Source organism: Pantherophis guttatus, chromosome 1, assembly GCF_059756535.1.
Source record: "Pantherophis guttatus breed Tessera chromosome 1, ASM5975653v1, whole genome shotgun sequence".
In the NCBI taxonomy this organism is placed as follows: Eukaryota; Metazoa; Chordata; class Lepidosauria; order Squamata; family Colubridae; genus Pantherophis; species Pantherophis guttatus.
In genome coordinates, this window is record NC_142063.1 from 92,771,800 (window position 1) to 92,797,658 (window position 25,859).

The 25,859-nt window shown below is 36.7% G+C and overlaps 1 protein-coding gene across 4 annotated transcripts in view; it reads right to left on the reverse strand.

The window, feature by feature from the left end:
• Positions 1 to 14,009: 14,009 nt before the first annotated feature.
• DCDC1 (doublecortin domain containing 1) overlaps positions 14,010 to 25,859 on the reverse strand; it is a 277,838-nt gene continuing 265,988 nt past the window's right edge. For all 4 annotated transcript variants that reach the window (XM_034417189.2, XM_087877949.1, XM_034417191.2 and 1 more), the window contains exons 36-40: positions 22,746 to 22,925; positions 20,293 to 20,443; positions 19,811 to 19,920; positions 15,814 to 15,900; positions 14,010 to 14,536 (exon numbers count right to left, since the gene is read on the reverse strand). In XM_034417189.2, coding sequence (XP_034273080.2) covers positions 15,814 to 15,900; positions 19,811 to 19,920; positions 20,293 to 20,443; positions 22,746 to 22,925 — 528 coding nt within the window. In that variant the 3' untranslated portion in view covers positions 14,010 to 14,536. The remainder of the gene's footprint in view (positions 14,537 to 15,813; positions 15,901 to 19,810; positions 19,921 to 20,292; positions 20,444 to 22,745; positions 22,926 to 25,859) is intronic.

Here is a 25,859-nt window from a genome sequence, read left to right on the forward strand (position 1 = left end):
CAGTGGTCTTCCGAGTGCAATTCAAGGTGTTGGTCACCACCTTTAAAGCACTCCATGGCATAGCACCAGGATATCTATGGGACCGCCTTCTGCCACCAACAGCCTCCCACCAACCAGTTCGCTCCCACAGAGAGGGACTCCTCAGGGTACTGTCGGCCAAGTTATGTCGGCTGGCAACACCCAGGAGGATGGCCTTCTCTGTCGGAGCTCCTCCCCTTTGGAATGAATTGCCCCCGGATATTCGTAACATCTCTGACCTCCGGGTCTTTCGCTGTGCCCTCAAGACCTTACTGTTCCGACAGGCGGGACTGTCTAACTGAATGATTTTAAATTGGGTTTTAAGTTTGGGTTTTAAAATTCAGCCAAAACTATTTAATGATTTTAATTAATTTTAACTATGATATTGTATATTTATGTTTTAATTCTGGCTGTACACTGCCCTGAGTCCTTCGGTAGAAGGGCAGTATATAAATAAAATTATTATTATTATTATTATTATTATTATTATTATTATTATTATTATTATTATTATTATTATTATTATCATCTGCCCATCTCTCTCAAAGAGGGGCTGCTTGGAACCTCCTTAATGTGTTGAGCCCAGCATATTTGCTTTCATTGTCCTCCTCAAAAAAGCCTTCCTCTGTGCATTTCCTTCACAGATGTCTTCATGTACCACTTTGGCATGCTCTGAAAACACAGTTCTCAGAGGCAACTGCTCCATAAACAATTTCAGCACTTAGGACAGCTTTCACAACTGTCTAAAAAAAATAGGATTAAAATATATGCGGAAAAAGTGATCGACACTTCAATATGTTACGCTGAGAGATCATCAAATGCAGCTGTTCCCCCCCTCCCCATTTCTCTCTCTAAGATATACTGACATAGTTCATAAGCATCTCTGAATTCATGGAAGACTGGATTTATTCCCTGCAAATAAATTCCATAGATTCTGGAGCTGAAAATTTTCGGTAGGACACAGAATAAAGATAAACAATTGCTGATAATTAACTCCACTGTGTCCTTGAATACCTCTTTTGGTACTTCTAATCTCCATGCAGTATATGATTCTTTTCATTAATATTTGTTTTCTGTAAAAGAAATGGAAAATTGATATGCTTCAGAAAACCAACTTTTTGCTCCTTCCTTCCTTCCTTCCTTCCTTCCTTCCTTCCTTCCTTCCTTCCTTCCTTCCTTCCTTCTTTTTCATCTTTAAAATAATGCTTCTGCCCACTCTTACCATATAGCCTCCGCAAGATACCTACAAAAATAAAGACTCTGTGTTCGTACAGATCCAGAATATAATTTCAGCAGAAATTTGCCATCTGATAAATGAGTGTTTTTTGACTGACCACCCTTAGTAGACAACAATTTGTCAGTAGCTAGGCCTCTTGAACCAACATTTAATAAAAACAACAACCACAAAATGCTCTTAATATTCCAGATGTGGAATATTCCAGTGAATCTAACAGGATTCGGTCTCTGGCTGGTCAGTGCTTCTTCCTGTCAGACATTTCCTATTGAGGTTTTTTTTTAGAAGAAGGCTTTTCATTCATTCACTGAGTCACAGAAAACATTGTACAAGTTTCTATGACATTATTTTAATCAGTGCTGAAACTTTTTTTAAATAACTGATTATGTGAACACACAATAAGAGAACAGCTGTTGCTTTCATAACCTCTTGAAGCTGCACACAGTTGGCCATATAACACCTGTTAGGCTTTTCTTGGAGGTGTTCAACCCAAATCAGTTTGTTGGGTTAGATTCAATTTGCACACCTGGAATTAGAGATACAAGCACAGTGGGATTATTCATAGAAAGAAGAAAGGTATTCACCCCATTCACAGCCCCCGGAAATCTGTAATTCACAGAAGCAATATCAGAAGACCATTTATTTATTATGATAAATTAGCATGACTGAGACCACACTAACGAAGCAATGTTTTTCAGAAAATGATCCAGAGATTGAGAGCTTGGCAGAAACTTGACAAGGGAAGCCTATGATCTCCACAGTAACGGATGTCAAAAAAAGATCAGAACTAACATTGACAGAGTTCCAGAATCCCCTACTGTCAAATATAAGGTCAGTCAAAAATCCTCATTAAAACTAGCTCAGGCTTTCACTTGATTGAACGTTTTGAAACTGCTTATTAGTACTATGAAGGTAAGGACTGTAGTGGGCCCTTCTTTCCCTCCTTCCTTCCTTCCTTCCTTCCTTCCTTCCTTCCTTCCTTCCTTCCTTCCTTCCTTCCTTCCTTCCTTCCTTCCTTCCTTCCTCATGGAAAGTAAATTTAAACCAGGGAGAAACTGAAAAATTACTCCAGAGGCAATTTTTTGCTCTATCATCTGTCTTTCCAATCTATACTAAAGGAAAACTCCCCAAAGTGTTAAAGACAGAGATTAAACAAAGGAAATCTTAAAATACATCTTCCAAGCATCCTTGTAAAAGCCTGACTGGCAGCAGGTCAAGAAAAAAAGATTGCAGTTTTAAGGTCTTCTAAAGGTCAGCAGAACCTATGGCAAACTTAAAGTAGATATAAAGTTGAGCCTTCCAAATTTGAGTGATCCAGTGAAGCTGAAAACTATATAATTTAACTGTAGTTGCTGACTATATATTACAATAAGACTTAAATCTCTTTTTTTGCATTTTGTCTTTTCACCTGTTTGTTTGTTTGTTTACCTGTCTTAAAATCATCTTTGTAGCGACAGGAGGAAAACATTTTCCAATTTTTTTTCCCTGCGAAGACTTCAGTAATGGCAGAGAGGTAGACTAAAGGTCATAAAAGTATGACTAAAAACTTCAGTAGAAGTTCAAGGCAAAGAAGCTTGTTCATCTTTAATGTGACAAACTGTTACACATACCCAAATGTAGCACAATGGAGTTTGTGGTGAGAATAAACCATAATCCTCTTTATGCTGATCGTAGCAGCTGATCATTCAGGAAACTGCCAGATGAGATCAACTAATGACCTTGGAGAAATAGCTCATCTTGACAGAGAGCGATACAATACTTTATATTGGTTTCCTTCACAATAGAATTAAAATGCCAAGGATGTCATATTTTGACAATCCTCTTTTGCTTATAATACTGGAGGCAGATTTTCCCATTGTAATATTTCTGTGGGAACATCTAAGCCAACAATGAAATGTAAATGAGTAAAATGCCACCAATCAAGATAAGGCTACATTTGTATTTAGAGAGAATTCACATCACCTTTACAGACCTTTGCATTTTAGTGGGCAAGGATCAGTACTCTAGAGGCCTAATCTTTTCCCATAATTTATGTAAGCAGAACACCTCACTGCCTCTGTGAATTGCACACTGAATTACAGAGATACTGTACCCACAATGTTTGCTATAAAGAACTAAGAACATCAATAATACAACATTTCTCTAAACCTTTTTCTATTTATAAAAGTCCTTAATAATATCAATTTTTCTTATTTCAAAACCCACTTTATGTTCACAAGTGTTTTCAAAGAATGGAAAAAGGAAAATGCCTTTCCCCCTCAGACAAATATGTTAACATTCCCAGAATATCAGTTTTCATTTTTAAAAAAGAGCTAGTTTTTAGCTATTCTTGGAGCAAAGATATGAGGCAATCTCTTCTGGTCATTTTATAAGAAAGCTACTTTCCTGTATTTTAATGAATGAATGAACAATTCTAGTAATGAATGACATAAACACTGTCTTAAGAAGGGAGGAAGTTCCTGGGAGTTCATAAATCTTCTCTGGTGGGAAGTGATTGCAGTCTCATAAAAGATTAATCAGCAAATCCATACTTTTGTAAAATGAGCAAAATAGAAACTTGTATCTTTTCAAAATGGTTATTTTACTGAGATTTCAATATTTTAAAAAGTTACTTTGCTTTTACATCATGTGTATGTGTATGTAAAGATAAAAGACTACCTGAAGATTTTATTCCGCTAGTTGTAAGAGGTGGTGTTCATCTCTATATCGAGACCATTGAGCCAGCAATGTCCAAAGTTGTTTCTGTGGTCATGTGGCCAGCATAATGTCACAAAACACTGTTACTTTCCCACCAAAGTGGTACCTATTTATCTACTCGTATTTGCATGCTTTCCAATTATTAGGTTAGCAGAAACTGGGCCAAGTAATGGGAGCTTACCCTGTTTGGTGCTCAGGTCTCAAACAGATACATACATAAACATACACAGTATGTATATACAATTGTATATAATTAAGTTATTTTTATATATAAAGATAAAGTCTTCTTTTAGGAGAACTCAAAACATTTTCCTGTCCAATCAGGCCTCTGCTTAGTTTTTTTGAAATCAGGTATGATGATGCCACCTAAAAAGGAGACCTCAAGTCAAACTCAACTTCTAATGATCTCATGAATGCATCAACGTATTCATGTTGGCAACAATAGATGGACTGTCCCTTCCAGAATGTTCAATTCCCCATTCTAGCTTAGAACCCTGATATAAATTATGTCCAACAGTCCTTAGCTTCTGAGGACAAAAAAGAAAAGAAAAAGAAAAAGAAAAAGGTGAACTAGGTACTGCTACAGTATCTGCTCTGTGACAAATGTAACTCTCCTCCAAATCAATGCCCATTTTATTTATTTATTTATAAATGAATAGAAACTAATATAAAGTAAAGAAGAAAAACATAAAAAAGCAAGGAAAAGAAAAAAATAGAAAAAAGGTTGAAGAAAAGTAGAAAAGAAAGAAAGATGATACAAAGAAGTGGTTTCTAATATGCTTCATAGCAGTTATAAGTAAATAGTTAAAACTCCCATTAAGCCTCTAGGGTAAGATTAATGCTATGAAAATGAATATTACATTGAGACTAATGTACAGTGCATTCAGAAATATTATTTATTTATTTATTTATTATTTATTATTTAAATTTCTATACCGCCCTTCTCCAAAATAGGACTCAGGGCGGTGAACAGCCAAAGTAAAAAACAATACATACAAAATTTAAAAGCAATTTAAAATAATTAAATATTTTGGCCGTAAATTAAAACAACCCAATTTAAAATCAAATTAAAATTAACTCAAGCCAGCCCAGCTAGTTGAAATAGATGGGTTTTCAGGGCCCGACGAAAAATCCGGAGGTCTGTTATTGTACGTATCTCTGGGGGGAGGTTGTTCCAGAGGGCTCTCCCCCTGGGAGTCGTCAGCCGACATTGTCTGGCGGACGGCACCCTGAGGAGGCCCACTCTGTGCGAGCGTACTGGCCGGTGGGAGGCTATTGGTGGCAGAAGGCGGTCTTGTAAGTACCCCGGCCCTAAGCCATGGAGCGCTTTAAAGGTGGTCACCAACACCTTGAAGCGCACCCGGAAGACCACCGGGAGCCAGTGCAGCTTGCGCAGGAGAGGTGTTACATGGGAGCGCCTCGTCGCCCCCATAATCCCCCGCGCGGCCGCATTCTGGACCAGCTGGAGCCTCCGGGTGCACCCCAGGGGGAGCCCCACGTAGAGAGCGTTGCAGTAGTCCAGGCGGGAAGTGACGAGTGCCTGAGTGACTGTGCGTAGGGAGTCCCGATCTAGAAAGGGGTGTAACTGGCGTATCAGGCGGACCTGATAAAAAGCCCCCCTGGCCACGGCCGTCAAATGATCTTCTAACGACAGCCGTGTGTCCAGGAGGACGCCCAAGTTACGAGCCCTCTCCGTGGGGGCGAGTGATTCACCCCCAATAGCCAGCGATGGCATCAGCTGGCTATATCGGGACGCCGGAAGCCACAGCCACTCGGTCTTGGAGGGGTTGAGTCGGAGCCTGTTTCTCCCCATCCAGGCCCGCACGGCCTCCAGGCACTGGGACATCACTTCAAGGGCATCGTTGGGATGGCCTGGGGTGGAGATGTACAGCTGGGTGTCATCAGCGTACTGATGGAACTCCACCCCGAAGCCACGGGGTCTGAATATTCAGACCCCCTTCGCTTTTGTCAATTTTGTAATGCTGCAGCCAGATTCTACTGTTGTGGAAATTCATTTTTTCTCATTAATCTGCACTCAGTATCCCATATCTGTACATTTTTTTAAAAAAAAAAACCTGAAATATCACATTGGCATAAGTATTCAGACCCTTCACTCAGAACTTTGGCAGCAATTACAGCTTCTAGTCTTTTTGGGTCTAGTGTGACAAGCTTTGCACACCTGGATTGGGGGACTTTCTGTCATTCTGCCATCAAATCCTCTCAAGCTCAGTCAAGTTGGATAGCAGCCATCAGTGGACAGCCATTTTCAGGTCCCTACAGAGATGTCCACAAGGGTTCAAGTCAGGATTCTGGCTGGGTCACTCTAGGACATTCACAGAGATGCCCCTAAGCAATTCCTGTGTTATTTTGGCTGTGTGCTTAGGATCATTGTCGTGTTGAAAAGTGAACCTTTGGCCCAGTCTGAGGTCCTGAGCATTGTGGAACAGGTTTTCATTGAGGATATCCCTATACTTTGCTCCATTCAGCTTTCCCTCAACCCTGACCAGTCTCCCAGTCCCTGCTGCTAAAAAAACACCCCCACAGCATGATGCTGCCACCACTATGCTTCATTGTTAGTATGGTATTGAGCAAGTGATGAGCAGTGCTTGGTTTCTTCCAGACATAAAATTTAGAATTGAGGCCAAATAGTTCAATCTTGGTTTCATCAGACCAAAGAATCTTGTTCCTCACAGTCTGAGAGTCCTTCAGGTGCTTTTTTATAAACTCCAAGCAGACTTTCATGTGTTTTGCACTGAGGAGAGACTTTGGTCTAGCCACCCTGCCATAAACCCAGATCAGTGGAGGGCTTCAGTGACGGTTGTCCTTCTGGAACTCTGCCCCATCTCCACACAGGATCTCTGGAGCTCAGTCAGAGTGACCATTAGGTTCTTGATCACCTCCCTTACTAAGTCCCTTCTCCCCCAATTGCTCAGTTTGACCAAGTAATCAGCTCTTGGAAGAATCCTGGCAGTGCCAAACATCTTCCGTTTGAGAATTATAGAGGCCACTGTGCTCTTAGGAACCTTCAATGCAGCAGAAATTATATTGTAGATTTCTCCAGATCTGTGCCTTGCAGTAATCCTACCTCTGAACTCTGCAGGTAGTTCCTTTGACCTCATGGCTTTTGCTCTGCTACAGTGTGTGTTGTCAGCTATGAGGCCTTCTGTAGAGAGGTGTGTGCCTTTCCAAATTATGTCCAGTCAATTTAATTTACCACCGGTCGACTCCAATCAAGATGTAGAAACATGTCAGGAATGATCAAGGGAAATTAGAAGTTTGCAATAGTGATGAATATCTGTAGCTTGGGTGTAGGAATGAATTTTTTAAATATATAACTAGGTGGCTGGATGGCGTCACTGAAGTAGTAGGCGTGAGCTTAAATGGACTCCAGAGGATGGTAGACGACAGGAAGGCCTGGAGGAACATTGTCCATGGGGTCACAATGGGTCGGACATGACTTCGCAACTAACAACAACAAAATAGCTGACTTGTGGAATGAAGAACTGGAATATCCCATTTTGGAGAATCAACAGATCCAAGTATTAAGAAATGTTATTTCATATGAATGAAGAATGAAAATAATATTATTTCATCTTTTTTGGACCCATCAAAGAATGTTTAGTAGATATTACATTTTTTGTTCTGGAATTATAAGAAATTTCAAGGTTTTTTAATTGAGATGATCTGAATTTGTCCAGCTGGAGCTTTGTTTTAGTTTAAAATCATTAGCAAGAAATATAATAATTAGATAGCTTGATATGATGTTCAATTATATTCCTAAAATGTGGAATTTGTCATCATATGAACACAAATTTTGTTGTAATGTGCCTGGGGCATGGCAAAAAGAATAATTTTAGATAAATGGAAGGAAACATTCTCCTGATATTAAGGAACAGATTCAGAATATCCATTTGTTAACTATTTTTGAAAAATCTCTGATCTTCAGTAACAAGATGTGAAACAATATGTTTCTATATAATATAGGTTTAATGAAAAATGTAAGAATTGAACCAATAGTACCAATGAATGGATTTTCCCCTTTTTAATCTCTCCTTTTTTTGGTCATATTTAATTTATTTTATCTATTTTTTCCCACTGTATAACTACTATATTTTTTTTAATCTACCCATGGTATTGTGATGTTACATATTTTCCTATTAATTTATTTCCATAGTCTATAAAACTAAAGATAGAGCTCAATGTCTGCTTAGTAAAATCTAGGTAAGAAACTTAGGTGCCCTTTCTCCAGTCTGCTTCTCTGTAATGAACTCTGACTGACTGCAGAAATCTGAAATCATATTGGAGGTGTGATACTTAGTTCTCCTTGCTTTCCCTTTTTCCTAAGAAACTTTTTATGTCTACAATGTTATTTGATTGACTTAATAAGGGAATTTCTCCTTCAAATCTGTTCCACATACAAGACTGCATGGTTACCCAGCTAGCCCTTTTGTTTCAGAACTAGTCCAGGGTTTGTTCAGCTTTATATTTGTACTTTTGGAAAAGACAACCTAAAGTATTTTTATTTTTATTTTTGCCAGAATTTAACGAAGGGAATAGTCTTTGATAGAAAGGTGGAGAACTTTTCAGCTAGAGAGATGGAGCTGTATCAGGGGGTTTAGCTTGATTAAAAAAAAAGATCTTCCAGTAAAGTTTAAGTTATTCCTCCTCCGAATTCATAATACTCTGTCTTAGAGTTGGCTTTAGTGCTACCTGCACTTGCTGAGAAATATGTGCTTTCTTATGTGCTGAAAAGAATTCAGCTGTGAAGATAACCCAGTGTTCTCTATGTTACCTGAAGATCATAATCAGAAAAGAGGCTATGAAGCAGACCACATGGCATTACCCAGTAGAAGGAGGCCAGGAAAAACATGTATGTATTTATTATATTGACATCCTGGCTTTCACGTCCCATCCCCCCACCCTCAAGATAACTAACAAGTCCTTAGCTTGCCTTTTGGATCATGAGAATCTCAGGATCATGAGCTCTGTTTGCCTAGTAGTGCATTTAGGGACGCCATAAGGTATTCATGCTTTGGTAAAGGAAGTATACATACTAAATCTATGGTTGCATAATGACCTAAGAATAATACGAATAGGGTCTAAATCAGGGATCGTCAACTGGCACCAGTACGCAGCCTGGCAGAAACTAGGCCGTGCAAGTGAGTGAAGCCCCATCCATGCACAGTGTCCATGGAAAAACCACCCTCCACGGAACCAGTTCCTAGGACCCAAAGGTTTGGGGGCCGCTGATCTAAATGATGTTTAACTCTATAGAAATGTTTTTAATTGGGGACTCTCATTATCTCACTAGCTAAAATCATATTGGTTTAAAGTCATATCATCTATTATGGATATAAGTAGCTGCATTACTACAAGTTATTCTTGTACCACTAAGCGAGAATTAAAAGAAAAAACATATTTTGCTTTGCTATGTATCGCCCCATTTTTGTTGCATACGTTCTAGACATTTCCCACCAGATTTAATAATTTTGGAGAGCATAAGTGGAAATAATATGGAGGAGGAGAAGGTTGTAAAATAGATCAAAAGAATAGGTTAGAAATCATAAAACCAAAGAAAATGGCAGTCTTTATATTATCAGAAAGCAAGGCTTATATAGTAGTAAAAGGATAAGCACTCTTTTATAACTATAGCAGAGTTATTTCCAACACTTTTAAGCTTCATGTTTTTAAATTAGGACTAATAGATCTGGACTGCAAAAATCTAGATGATCACAGACTAGATTACAGCTGAGATATATAATTCTGTATAATGGTCATTCATTCTTTTACAGTTCAGTTTTGGAGTCTGACTTCAGTCTTTATTCTTAGATGAATTGAAGGAATAAACATGGATGTGTATTCTTATCACAATAATACTAAAGTAATGAGACGTGCATCTTGTAAAATTTGCTATTTTGTACTTCTATTGTGATGTCACCTATGACTTTGCAAAAAACAAAGTTGGTGTCATAATGTTACAATACTCTTTTTATCAGTCGGTCATACTCACTCCCAACATCGTTGTTGATCTCTTTTATATATTGAATATGAATGCAACTGTTTCTATATTCGGACAAAGAAATGTCTTAAGTACAGTGCCTGCCATACTGCATTATTTTGCTGAGATAATAATTTTCTAAAGTTAATGTAATGGTAGGTGAGCTAATAGATCTGGATTGAAATCACAGTGTTGATATTTATTTCCAGAGAACCTTGCAAAACACCCGATAGTAATATTTCTTTTCCATTCCCTAATAATGACTTTTTACTGCAGTGAATACTGCACTATGTTCCTTTAAATAGGGTGATGTGGTTGCAATACATATTTTATTTGCATGCTGTAGCCTCACAATTTTTTTAAGAAAAACATTTTGAATTCTGCTAACAGTTTTCACATGTGGCATAAAGTGAGGCCTCTTTATATATGTGCTGAAAAATACTTTGATTTTTCCTCTCTTCTGAAAAATATTCCCTGTGACTGTGTTTATTTGGTCAGTTTTGAAGAGTAGGTTGAGGACTGCATCACATCTCCGTTAGTTTCAGACAAATGCTTTCCGCCATGAAGATCAGCTAGCATGGCCTGCCTAGAGATGAGTAAACATTCCGTAACCGTAGAAACCATGTACTGAAAACACATCCACGATTAATGGCAATGGATCTGTGCCAAGCTGGATATGTTGAAAGAGACATCCAAAAGAAAAAGGATACAACCTTCCTAATCTTTCTCTGAGCAGGATTATATTCTGCAAAGCTACCAATAATCCTTATAGCCATTTAAAACTGCAAAAATCCAGCTGTTATGCTGTGGTAGAACCCAGGCAACCATTAAGTAAATTCTTCTAATTTGCAAATTTTGTTTTGTTTTGTTTTAAAAAAAAAACATCCTTATGTTAGAAGAAGTAATGCATTCTGGTGTTTCAAGCAAAACTTCAGGTTGTATAAGTGTGCAACATTCAACAAGGATAGCATCTTCTAAGAGAGACAGGAGGGAAGGGAAATCTTTGAATGGAGCCTGAGTATATTTCTGTCTCCATTCAATATTAAGTCTCTCAGCAGGAGCGTGGGACAGAAATAAGTGGGTCACTCAGCCTTGCAGAGAAAAGAAATGTCATTTTACATGTTGGGACTCTGTGCAAGTGTCCCATTTCAGTTCCAAGTCAAAGGCATTTTGCTGAAACCTAGCAACACGTAAGCACATTTCAGTTTATTTCCTCCTTTACTTCAAAATAATTAAAATCCCAAATGGAAAGGTGTAGAATTTTATATACTCAGACGTTGCAAATTGCTATGAAGGGAGAGCCCTCGGGGAGGGGGGGGAGCTTTCTGAAGGGAAGGTAGTGACCTATTTCATTTTATGTGCAGCAACCAGAATTAAATTTATTTCAGCTTTAAAACAGGGCAGCCATTTGAACAATTTAGCTGAGGCTTTTTCTGCTTTTAATGGAGGCCATTAATAAATAACATTTACAGGTTTGCGTCAGCTCCCAGAGTCTTCATGAGTAAAGCTCAGTGTAGGTTTAACTGTAGCAGACTTCTCCAAATATATATAGAACATGCCCTGTGGCAAAATGGATGAAAATAATTGGTTATGTGGATTTGCAATAGTAGTAAATTCATGTACACAAGCAATTTCAATTTTGTCCAATTGCTGCTTTTTTGCATATAAAAGAAAACTATATCAATGCACAGTTTTGTCCAATGATGCTTTTTTTTTCTACTTATCTCTCACTTGTCTTTCTTTCCTGAGGTTCAGTTGCTCATCTACCTACTTAGGTGCGTCAAGGTTTATTTTTTGACTAATTCACACAGATCATTCAGTCTTGGCAGGTACAGTCTTTTTCATCCCACTGAATCTGTGTTATTCTTCCAATGGTTCTATGTCAAGTTTATTCTACATCATTTCTTCATGCTAGTTACACAGTTTGTCATTTTTCCTGTTCTTCAAAACTTATTCTGAAGAATTAAAATTGTGAACGTTCCATAGTTTAGTCAGTCAGTGACCAGCGACTGAGCCTAGAAGCACAATGCAACCACTTATCAACCCCAATTGTCCCATGAATGCATCCAGTGATTCCTCCCTCATGTGATTAGAAACAGATTCCCTGTGATTCCATTTGTAGAAACATTTCCAGAGGCATGATTATTTTCACTTGGAATAAATCATAGTTTGTTGATACGTTTTTCTCTCTCGCTAAATCTGAACAAACATAATTATCAGGTTGATTGGCACGATACCATTGACTGAAAATAAACAATGGATGCCACCCCATGCTGCTGAGGTGAAAGAGCGCCCAGGAACATTCACAGCTGAAATGGGGCTGGTGACAGTTTTGTGCAAACATAGCCACCTTGGTTACGTGTATATATGTCAATCATAATAATAACTGATACCAGCAGAATAAATAAAAATAATCTGAGCAGCAAAGTAAAAACAAAATGTAGACAACGTGTCATCACCTCATAGTCAGCCAACTCACATACCAGATAGGCCAGATATGGAGTTCATACCTATAAGTGAAATGTGGTTTTTGGTCTCAGACTAGCTCAGTTTATTCTAGTCCCTCCCTCAACTGGAGATAGAAAATTTGAGTCCTTTCTGAAACAAAAGACAAAACTCAAGGGGGAATCTGCAGAAAGAAGTGAGGCTAGAAAAGAAAGAGGTTGAATACCTCCAGAGAAAATTTCTGATAAATCACTAGAATTTCCAGGAAATCAAAGGATCAATCAATTCAAGGGTCATCTATTTTTCGATAGGAATACATACAGTAGGTATAGTATCACTAGAGAAGAAACAAGGAGGTTTAATTGCATGAGTCATTTTTCTCTTTGTACCTATGATATATGCAGACTTAGAAATAATTACTTAGCAAGTTTTACAGATAGCTTATTGTATAATTGCTTTGGTTTTTGAGCCTGCTATCTATATTGCAACAATATTAATTATCAGAAGAGCAACATATACTTCTAGTTAGACATTTGCTGAAGGAAAGATGAGCTGTGACATGCTGAAGGGTATCTTTGGCAGACAGGCAACTGTCTGAATTGTAATTCAATCACTGATAAATCTTTCATCTACCTATCTCCAGCTATTGTGCTATCTACAACCCCTGCTTTTTTAAAAAATAGAAAAAAATAGAAAAAGCCAGACACTTTGAACCTTGATGAAGATTTGAAGGCTTAGGAAGGCATTATATACATCAGCCAATTGTCTCTGAAGTAAGTGGGACTAATGACAGCAACTAGCATTAGAAGTAACAATGGAGATATTGAAGTGGTGGATAGTTTTACTTTTAGGATCAAATGTCAACAGTAAGGGAACCAGCCATCAAGAAATATACCACAAAGTAGGATTTGGTAGTATAGCAGCAAAGACCTTGGAAAAGATACATATAGTCCTTGCTTACTGACCAGTGGTTCAGAGACTATTTGAAACTATAGTAGCATTGAAAAATTAGATTAACAACTGGTCGTCAAACCTGTGGGCATCATGGAACTTCATGCTAACCTTTTGCCCTCCCCATTAGAAGATAATGATCTGCAGAAGAGTGTTTCATCTATTTGTGGAAACTCTTTGCACACAAAATCCTGAAAATCAAAACTTTAAATCATGCAGAGAAGCAGGGATAGACTGCATGATGGAAATGAAAGAAGTTAACACATTTCTACTGGGTTCTCCTTCTTTATTGGGAGACCTTGCAGGCTTTAAGAAAGCCTAAAAGAGAGTTAGTGGTAATCCGCAAAGTAATGTCATCCCATGTTTAGAATGCTTGAGACAATCTAAATGTGCTTTCAGTGGAGCGTTCTCAAGTAGAAGAAAATTCCTTAAAACAAATGAATGTAAAAAGAATGAAAACAATGACTGCTAGGAAATAGTTTTCATTATTTAGGAATTCAAACAGTAGAATGTTAATACATGTTTTTTTTTTTACAAAGTCAAAATAAATTTGTAATAATAGAGATTTAATGTTTGAAATTGTTTCTGTTTTGTTAATTACAGTATGATGTCTGAAGATATCTAATCTAAGAAAGGTAAAAACAAAAGCATGTCACAACTACAGTATTTTTGGAGAAAGTAAGAATTTATTATTTTTAAACTTAATGAAAAACAAGCGTTCATAGCAAGCAGAAATAGAGAAATGCTTATCCATGGAACAGAGAAAAATATTTTATCAAAACAGTCTTCTTGGCTATGCATTATATACTATGATACATGTGCACCCAGGCACATGCCTTCATTGACATACTTCCTACAGTGCATAATCTTTTTAAGATATACAATAACATTATAGAATGAAGAATGGGCAATTAAAACTAGTGGGAATTATTAGAACATTGACTTATTCCTTTTCCTTAGTAGTAAAAGTATTGCATTTAATCCTAAATTGGATATCTACCTTACCCTATTTGGTTCAATCCAATATATACAATATTTTTAAATTTTTAGACAGGACACTGTCTAAATAGATATTTAGCAGTTAGCACATTAATGAAGGCACATTGTAATCTGATCACAGCTCAATTGAAGACATTCTTGCTTCCTTCCCATTCTACAGATAATATGGAGTTTGAGATTATCATGGTAGGAAACTGCAACAAAAAAGATAGACCTGAAATATATTTATTTCCAAATACTCCTCCAAATTTCTTACCCACAAGTTTTGAAATAAAATAATATTCAAATATTTTTTGCATGAGAGGATATTATGTATGTTTCATATCTATATTTTACATTAATATTCACTTTCACGACAGCATTTGAAATTTCACATCCTGGTTGGTATAGCCAAGTCTCACAGATGAATGTAATAAGCATATATTCACTTCAGTTGCAGTCCTAGTCACTTACATGGGAACATGCTTCACTGAACTGAATGGAATTTATTTCTCAGAAAACATAGCTTTAAAATGGATTAGGCACACTCATAAAATAAACCTTATCAATAGTGATTAGTCTTGATATGTATGACTCAATCTTCAGAAGCATATGCTTTTGAATACAGATTAAAGGCATACAGAGAGAAAGCATTTGTCTTTCTTCCCTGCTTCTTCATTTCCTGGAACACCTGGAACCCATTAATACAGACAAGCTTTTAGATTAAATGATTTTTTTTTTGTCTGATTGGATAAATGTTCTAATGAAATGTAACATCATTAGATATTCTACTGCAGCATTTTAAAGCATTTTACAGGCAATATGTACTGGTGGTCTTGACAGGCAACATGTAGCCATAATTGGCATTCAACAGTATTGAAATATGGCTTTTTTATTGACAAACAATATTTGACATATTACCTGACAGTTCCATCCCATTTCTAAAATGTTTTACAGTTGTTTATTAATTTAAAGCCATTTCCTTGCTAGTAATTTTTAGCATCTTCTGGTGTTGTTCAACTATTGTGTCAATAAAACAGTAATGAGAATGGGTCTTAAATTGCTGGATGATGCTAGAAAATATCATAAATTGCTAGAGAGGAAGAGGGCTTAATGGTATCTTGATTCTGTATATTGTATCAAAGAAATATATAGTTAATATCCATATGATAAAATAAGTCCAATTATCTGCAAAATAAAGGATGCAGTAGGAAAAACATTTTTCTAGGACAGAGTGTTTCCCTCCTAGAAACATTCACTTGTGATTTAATGACAAAAATTATAGGCTTTCCCCCATAATTATGGAATTCTGTGGTCAAACACCACCACCATTTTATGTTCTGTGGGAAGGAAAATAGATACTTTTACTTAGTGAATTTTCTTTCTCTATAGGAGTGCTTTACTTGTGTATTTCTTCATGATCCTTTGCTGAAGTGAGTTAGTTAAAAAGGCTAGATTTCTTTCTCTTTTTTAACTTCAGGAAAACACTTACCTAGTCATTGACATCTTCATAAGTTCTGTCATTGACATCTTCATGAGGTCTTCCAGTAAGAGCCAAAAGAGAGCTATTCATGTTGAGCTGTATAACAATATGTAGAAATAATTAATATATTGCATTTCTTACATTACTTCATATATTCATGACTTTGTTAAGACTTCAGAATCAAAATGTTCAAAACAATTTTTTGCCTAACAAATTTTGCCTATAATTTTTTTCCTTATTTTTTTTCTAGCTATTTTTTTGGGAGAAAATGTATCTCAATCAAATTTATGTGAGAAAGATATTTAAAATGTTTATGGGAAAAACTACATTTGGTTTTTCCCATAATAGAAATAAATAATAAATATTTCTATTATTTGTTTCAAATCATTGTTTCAAACAAACATTATTTGTTTGCCCTTTTTCTCTAAAAGTCCTTAATGTTACTTGCAAAGTACAATAAATTAGATTTTTTTTAAAAAAAGAAACTTGATGTTCTCAAACCATTTAAAAAACCCCAGTTTGACAGCTACAATAATAAATGTATTATAAATTGCATGCATTTAGATTAGTAACTGTAGGAAACTTCAGTTTTTAATCCTGGTTAATATCACAGTTTGTCCTGAGCACAGTACATGTGCTTCTTACTCTGTGGTAAGAAACGTATGCAAAAAAATCAACATCTCAAAATTCAACCTGTTATTTAGGCATAAGGGAAATAGGTATAAAGAGTCCAAGCTATCTTGGACTGTTTAAATAATGGACAAAGCTTTGCTATTGTTGATTTTCTTTCTGATTTTAAAACTATTTGTTTTCTCTGGCCCATACTGGAGAAGCTGACAAATAAAGATCTGGGTCTCAGCTCTAAAATATGAATCCATTCCCTTTTATCTGTTTTATTAGTAATTTTTGCACAACAGCTTAATTGCTAGGGTTCCTAGAGAAGAACAGGATATTTCAAAAAGGCAGAGGAATTAAATATGAGCAAGATTTCAAATAAAATTTTAAAACAATGCTGAGAAGGGATCTTAAAGTTTTTGAATCACTTTCTACAAAGAGATGACTAGAAAAGAGGAAGATAACAATATATATATATTAGAAGGAAGCTTTCTTGAGTTATTATTTCAACATTTTGGTTCATGGATCATAACATACTTAAGGAAAAGCCCATTTTCAAATATTCAGATAGGAGAAACTAGGGGTTATGAGTTCTAGTCCTGCCTTAGGCATGAAATCAGCTGGGGAACTTTGGGCCAGTCATTGTCTCTTAGCCCTAGGAAAGAGACAATGGCAAATCACTTCAAAAATCTTCCCAAGAATATTGCAAGGACTGTCCAGGCAGTCACTAGGAGTCAACACTTACTCAAAGACACACATACACAAATACAAAAGACAGAAGAGTTCCCACACACACACTTAATTGTGCGCATCAGTAAAAATAGATATTCAAAGTATTTGACAGCACTAAGCTGAACTTTAACTAGCAATGCAACTCTAGTATGTCTACTCTGAAGTAAATTGAGTTTTATAGGCTCCAGTTTTGAATTCCAAAATAATCTTTGAATTAAACAAATTCGTTAGGAGTATATATAGCAGTGATGTAAATATCACAAATCTTTAATATTAAATTCATGCTTCATTTGCCCTTACAACATTTTTCAAAGAGTTAATGATTTGTTTTACCAATGTCTATCAGAGCTTTTAAAAATGAATATAAAATGTTCTATGAATCAGTCATCATTCATATCTGTTAAGGTACCCTAAAATGTATTTATTTATGACTTACAGAGCAACAAAGCTATTGAATTGACCTCCATATCTATCTTTTTAAATTATTTAATTATACTATTGATAAACTCTTCAGAAAAGCAAATTTAACATGCCTTTCAAGAAAGAATACTATAGACTGAAGTTCAGATATACGTTATACAGTGTAGAGTTATAGCAAAAGATTATTTAACTTTTTGGTAAGAGTTAACTCTTACTAAAGAAGTTAAAAGAAGGAAATTAATAAAAATAAAAAAATAGCCAGTTTGGTCTAGTGGTTAAGGCTAGAAAGTGGGAGTTCAAGTCCCACCTTAGCATGAAAGCCAGCTGGGTGATTTGGGGCCAGTCAGTCTGTCTCTCTCTCTCTCTCAATTCTAACCCTCCCAAGGCTGTTGTTGTGAAAATAGGGGGAAGAAGATTGTTGGACACATTTGCTGCTCTGAATTATTTGTAAAAATAATAAAGGTGGGATTCAAATAAATAAATAAAGATTTGCAAATATTTTCCTGCTGCTCATAGGTTACTAACTGTAAATAGAGCCTTGGTAATACAGTGGTCTAAAGCACCCTGTTACTAAGACCAGCTGCAGGTTTGAATCTCGCCAGGCTCAAGGTTGACTCAGCCTTCCATCCTTTCTAAGGTAGGTACATTGAGGACCCAGTTGTGGGGGCAATAAGCTGACTTTGTATAAATATACAAAAGGATGAAGGCTATTGCTTAGCACATTGTAAGCCACCCTGAGTCTCCGGAGAAGGGCGGCATATAAATCAAATTTAAAAAAAAATTGTTATAAATTAAATACAGTTACAGCAAATAACTGAGATTTCTCCCTGTGTCCAAAGAGTTTCTCTCTTTCTAATCAATTTTCTTTTAAAATAAGAACCAAACTAAATACATTGATGAAACTGCTATCTCCTGCCATCAGTTTATGAACAGTTAACTTTAAAGTATCTTCAGAGACTGAAGTTATATTTACTATTCTCTCGCTCTCTCTCTCTCCCTCCCTCCCTCCCTCCCTCCCTCTCTCTCCCCGTGTGCACGTACATATACATAAGCATGTCTTAAAGGTATTCTAGAAATTTAAGTCCCTACTGCTGAATCACTCCTGCTGAGATTTCGCTCTCACCAAAAACACATAATGGGAATCTTTAATCAGGGCATCACAGAGCTGCCTGCAGCAACTGTTCTAAGCGATGCTTCTTTTATGGCTTTTCTACAACAGGAGGCAAGCAGGAGAATTAATGGGATATTCCGTATAAGTAAGCTTTCCCTGCTTCTAAATTTATGCACACAGTATAGGCATTTAATCTAACTGGTCTCTTGGTTCAACCAAACAGTTGCAGTGACATATGGACAGTGAGAAATGTGGAAATAGTCAGCATATATTACCGGCACATGATTAACATGGAAAGTATATTTGATGTTCATGTGGATGCACAATGTATAGCTACCCAAACCATTTTAGTGAGGCATTGTCCATAACTAAATGCCGCCATGGATTGAAAAAAAATCTGGATTAAATAATTCCAATAAAATTGTAGAACACAAATAGGCTTTTGTTTGTTCTTGTACTTCTATTTATTTTTAAAATACCCAAAGCCTGCTTCCATGAGTAATCAGCTTGCAAAAAACCTGGATTCAGAAATGGCACTAGCTCATATCCCCTCATATTTCAGTGTGTTACATATTGTTAAATATTACTGAAGGAATTATAAAAACAAGTTAAGGAAATTCATTTCATTTATTTATTCAATTGATATGGCCACACATCTCAAGTACACGATTCTATGCAGCTCACATTAAAACAAATGGAAATATATAAAATGCTAAATTATTTATGGTGGTGAATCATAGCATAGCTAAGAAATGGGCTCCATCCCATACTGGGGTCCCAGGCTCAAAGCCTTACAGAAGGCCAGCAGGATGGGGGTCAATGTAATCTCAGGAGGCATGATGTTCCAGAGGACAAGATCCATGGCAGAAAAGGGTCTTCTTTGGAGCCCCACCACCCAGCATTCTTTGCTTAAATCAATTTTATACTGAATTAAGTTAGGGTACATTTGAATCTGAAATGCTCTTACCAAAAGTTTCCTTATCCCGATGATGGCTATGGATTCTGAGCTCTAACCGAAACCATCTACTTCAATTAAATCTTACCTCACAAGAGCAGCAGGAAAAAAAATTATAATTAATGATGCAGCATATAATATTATTACTGTTATACAATGTATTGTGATACAACCTTATCTATAACTTTTGTTGATGGCGAAACAACAATGTTGGTAGATTCTGGACCTTGCTGCTTCCGAATTCTTGCATAATGAGCTCTAATTTCTATTTCATGCTGTACAGCTGAAAAAAAAACAGAATGATATTTCAGGAATGAAACTGATTTCTCTAAATTCTGTCTTGAAACACAAACAAGTATAGTTAATTTTAATTTAAGGTTGTTTTATAGAATAAGTCCATTTGTCTGTCTCCTGTAAATTTGAGCATTATTCAGAAACCTGCTGCTTAAATTTGCAGCAGCCAAACCAGATTCAGACATGGCTCTTAGATCAGAAGGAAAAGGAAAACCACATTATGAGCGGTGCTCCTACCCATAAATATGATATGCAAACCCATGTTCAAAAATTACAAGCAATCTCATGATTATGACACTTTCAATTATATAGAAGATTGCTAAGAAATTCCAAAGGTCCTTTTAACATTTAAGTAGACTACCTTTTTGGCTCATAAAGGCATGTCCGGTGGAAACGCAAACAATCATGTCTCTTTCTATTTCTTCCCATGATTGCAGCTGGTGTCCATCAAGTGTATATAGTAACTTTGCAGACTGTGTCATTTTTAGATGAGTTGTACAACTGTCAAGTAGCTGAAATGTTAAAACTGCATTACTATTCAGAAGTCTCTTTGACAGTAAGTCAGAATTTACAGTTTTCAAAGTATCAGCCAAAGCAGAGACACCCCTGCTGTAGAACATTTATACATAATTAGTTGCATAATCGGTGATATATTTTTTTTGCCATAATTTACAACTAAGTTAAAAGAAATACATTTGTACCAAATAATCAAGATTATACTTGGACATTATAGTAAACCTGAGAGAAAAATGAGGACTGCTTGCACAAACAAGGATGGAGAAGCATACAGATAGTCCTTGAGTTATGACCACAATTGAGCCCAAAATTTATATTGCTAAATGAAACATTTGTTCAGTGAATTTTGCCCCATTTTATGACTTTTCTTGTTACAGTTCTTAATCGAATCACTGCAATTGTTAAGTTAGTAACATGGTTGCTAAGTAAATCTGGCTTCCCTATTGATTTTGCTTGTAGCAAAAGCACATGACCCCGGGACATGCAACTGTCATAAGTATAAGTCAGTTGCCAAGCATCCAAATTTTGATTATGTGATCATGGGGATGCTGCAACAGTCATAAGTGTGAAAAACAGTCATAAGTCACTTTTTTCAGTGCCATTGTAACTTTGAACGGTCACTAAATGAACTGTTGTAAGTTGAGGATTACCTGTAATGAATGGTGTTGGTGTTAACTAGTCATGGATAGTTTTCTTTTCTCTTGGCTCCTTCTTTTGAATTTTTCTCTTTAATACTTTATCTTTTGCTTTGCATAAGATTATGCTTTTGCTTAAAGGAGCCCGATAGCTCGTGTGGTTAGGATGCTAGGTTAACAAGTCTGTGTTCGAGACATGAGTGCTGCCATGGGGTGGAATGAGCTCCCATTCTTTGCTCCAACTCCTGTCAGGGACTGAAATGAGCCCCCAAGTGGATGTCCCCCAGACAATGGTTATGTCACTGGCTAATTGTTTCAACCCAGAAGCGCCTTGCTGCTTCTGACCCAGGTGCAATGCGATGCTTTTGTTTACATCAAAAAGAAATGAGAATATAAGCATTTATGTATTTGCATATCAGTGTGTAAATGTGTGTTTGTTTGTTTGTTTTGGGACCATGCAGTGCTTCGGATTAAAATATAGAAGTGCCAACAGTGCTTGTTTGCAAGCCATTAAAACCACCGTGTCTATTGTCAGAATCTCATGCCATGAAATTTATACTGCAAGGAACAACTAACCTGGAATTCTTCACAATCAAAATTAATTTGTTACTCTAAATTCCTTTTAAAATACTCTTTTGTGCATACAATATGATCAAAGGCTGATCAAGTGTTTGGTTTTTTTTTATTTCTGTTTTAAGGAGACATTAGATAGTATTCATGTGGGGAGTGTAAGAAATACAGAGAATTATCTAAATTGACACGGAGTGATTTCAAGTACAGTATATAATTACAGAATTTATACAACAAATTGTATAGGTATTCCTTGACTTATGACCACAACCGAGCCCAAAATTACCATTGCTAAGCAAAACAGTTAAATGAGTTTTGCCCCATTTTACAACCTTTCTTGCCACAGTTGTTAAGTAAATCACTGCAGTTGTTAAGTTAGTAACATGGTTATTAAGTGAATCTGGCTTCCCCATTGACTTTGCTTGTCAGAGGGTCGCAAAAGTTGATCACATGACTCTGGGACACTGCAACCATCATAAATACATGCTAGTTGCCAAACATCCACATTTTGATCACATGACCATGCTTCAATGGTTGTAAGTCTGAAAAATAAGTCATAAGTCATGCAAAGGTGCTTTTCAAAAGGCAACTTGACTTTCTTGTCAAGCAAGTCCAGGTGCCTTTTGAAAAGCAACTTTGGGACAACCATGACCTGGATGATTGAGAATGTCCAAAGATATTGTCATACATCATCTTTTTCAGTGCCATTATAACTTCAGATGGTCACAAATGAAATGGTTCTAAGTCAAGGACTACCTGTATACAATTGTATAAGGACAGACATCAGTACAGAAATTTCATAAGTTGATGAAATACATCTCTCAGGGTCTAACTAGCGTGATCAAAGTGAGGATTTTGTTGTTCCTCATCCAGTGGAGTGCCATATATCTCCAACCTTTGTTTTAAGCAAAAGAAACACAATGATGCAGCGAGCATGATAAGGTTATCTTGAAAGCAACTGATGTATATTCGCCACTATGAAGTAGCAGTTAAGATGTTTTTTTGGGGGGGGGGTTGAAATTTTATTTAAAGGAGCAATCCTCAATATTTATTTCCTTACTTTATTTATTTAAAGAAAGGTTATGCTCTTTACCTCTGTCATTGATTTTCCCCATGCATGTGCTCCCTTGTCAGGTATATTTCCATTTGGGTAAGCCCACACTCTTTTGGTTGTAGGCTGCTTGTAGAGACCCTTGTCATTTTTTACAAGTAATTTAGGAGAAAAGGGAGAACTTCTTTGGAACTGCAGTGCTTCAAGCTCTGAAAGGTGCATCTAGGGTGAAACATAATCAAAGCCTTGGAGTTAGAATCAATGGCTGACTCTGTATGGTAGTTTATAATTTGCAAAGCCACACGGAATGAATATAAAGCAACAAAAAGTATGTTACATTAGAATTATGAACACTGATATTTATCTTTCTGTTTAAGCAAGAGCAATTTAAGGCATTATCTCAATTTTTGAGTAAGAAGTAGCCCTGAATACTTTTCATTCTCTGAAGCCAAACAGGAATTGAATCTTCCAAACATACAAGCATGGGAATACCCATTTAGAGGACTGTGAAAATATTTACTGGACTATATACATCTACCCTATGACCACTGGAGATTTAAATGTGAGAACAAGGAAGACATCTAATTAAAGTGACCCCTGAATGTTAAACTATTTGACTGAATCTAGAAAGGTGACTTAAAGAGGCTTGGATAACTCCCTGGACTATATAAATGGACCTGACTGATATTTATGGAACATAAAGAACTGTGATTAGCGGACACTTTGAAGAGTAACCTCAGGCTGGAATAAATGGTTCTAGGGCTATTGACTAGAAGTGGAATTTATTAAAACTAAATAAGATACAACAGAAGAATATGAATAGAATTAATTTGTATGTTTAAATAATATTGTGATTGGTATTAGAATTGCACATTTAAATATTAAACAATGAAATAATGAAGAATAATACTGTAATACAAAGGGAACATCTTTTAATATAATGGTCACATGAATAAAAGTTAGAATAAAGACAGAAATAAGAGAAAGAGGGAATATTCGTATACACATTTTTATAAGATAAGTGTAATGATAAGAGAGAGGTTTAGAAATTGAACAGTGGGAAATTATAATTTGATATAAATGTGTATTACTATTAGACATATATAAGCTGGATAAATGTGATAACTATGATTAATAATATTATTTTATTTGTACTGAAATATATGGTACCCAGGTGCCACACTATTCATACATTGATATGTATGTGTAATATAAAATAAAAAACATTTATAAAAAAAAAAAAAAGGAATTGAATCTTCCAGTGAAGACCTGAAGGCAAATCTGGGTCAGGGAAAAGAAATCTGGAGCCATGACATCTGCAGCAAACCAAGATTTCATCAAAATGTCAAAATGTATACCTGCAACAATGCAATGCAAATACAAACACAAACAGGGTGGGGTTTTCATCATGATACCACTACATATGTATGTATTATGTATATCACTTTTGCTCTCCCACAGACTTCAGACTATGGAAGCTAATATACTGTGCACATTTGAAGGTTCCAGTAAATGACGACTCATTAAAGTTATCCTATACATTTTAGAGCATTTAGTGAGCGTCTGAACAGCCATATTTGTGGATTATGCAGGGTTCTGGACTGTAACACGTTCCATTCTTTCTGATTTTTTAAAAAATGTTTTATATTGCTATAAGACATACATAAGACATTATATTATTTGGTACTGTGTATTTATTATTTTATTTTTATTTTATTAAATTTCTATACCGCCCTTCTTCCGAAGGACTCAGGGCAGTGAACAGGCAAAAGATAAAACACAGAGATACAAAATTTAAAATAGATTAAAACAGATTAAACAATTTGGCTAAATTTTAAAAATATCCCATAATTAAACAAATTAAAATTAGTGTTTAAAATTTAAAATTTTAAATTTTAAAAGGGAGAAGATTTAGGCCAGGCCAGCTTGATGAAATAAAAACATTTTAAGCGTGCGATGGAAGGTGCACAGATCCGGGATCCTCCGTATCTCCGGGGGGAGCTCGTTCCAGATCATAGGTGCCCCCACAGAGAAGGCTCTCCCCCTAGGGGCCGCCAGTCAACATTGTTTGGCCGATGGCACCCGGAGGAGCCCCTCTCTATGGGAGCGTACTGGCCGGTGGGAGGCTATTGGTGGTAGCAGGCGGTCCCGTAGATAACCAGGTCCTAAGCCATGGAGCACTTTAAAGGTGGTAACCAGAACCTTGAAGCGCACTCGGAAGACCACCGGGAGCCAGTGCAGCTCGCGCAGGAGAGGTGTTACATGGGAGCTCCACGTTGCTCCCATAACCACCTGCGCAGCCGCACTCTGCATCAGTTGGAGCCTCCGAGTGCACCTCAAGGGGAGCCCCATGTAGAGAGCGTTACAATAGTCCAGATGAGAGGTGACGAGGGCATGAGTGACCGTGTGTAGGGAGTCCCGATCTAGAAAGGGACGCAAATGGCGGATATACAGTTATACAGTTGACTAGAGATTATTAGCAGTATAATGTTTAGATGACCTCTCCCACCCACACAGACAAGCAAGACACCAGAATATAAACTGACAGCAATCAGCACTCTTTACTAGCACTGATGATGTTACCTAGTTAGGGTAATGAAACGTCTGCAAGAAAACAAAGCAAGCTCAAAGGGGACCAAGGACCCCTCAATGTTTAGATGACTTAGACCAGTGGTTCTCAACCTGTGGGTCGTGACCATTTTGGGGGTCGAACGACCCTTTCACAGGGGTCGCCTAAGACCATCGGAAAACACATATTTTCAATGGTTTTAGGAATAATTTTATGGTTGGGGGTCACCACAACATGAGGAACTATATTAAAGGGTCGCGGCATTAGGAAGGTTGAGAACCACTGACTTAGACCATTAAATGGTCTGATAGCTCTGATAGCTCAACAAGATCTGGGTCCTCATTTTCAGAGCTTAGAAGTGAGTGGGAGGGCAGTATTTAGCACAACCTTGTCCATGATTGCGGTCTGTTTGGATATATGTTCCCCTATTTGGCAAGAACTGCCTAGGAGCAAGAAAACATGACAAGGAGCTACTCATGTTTGGTAATTGGTCATGCCCACAATGACAGCCTCCTTCATGCAATCATTTTGTGAGACCACCCACAACTTTCAAATATGCTTATTAACCCAAAATATTCTTATTAAAC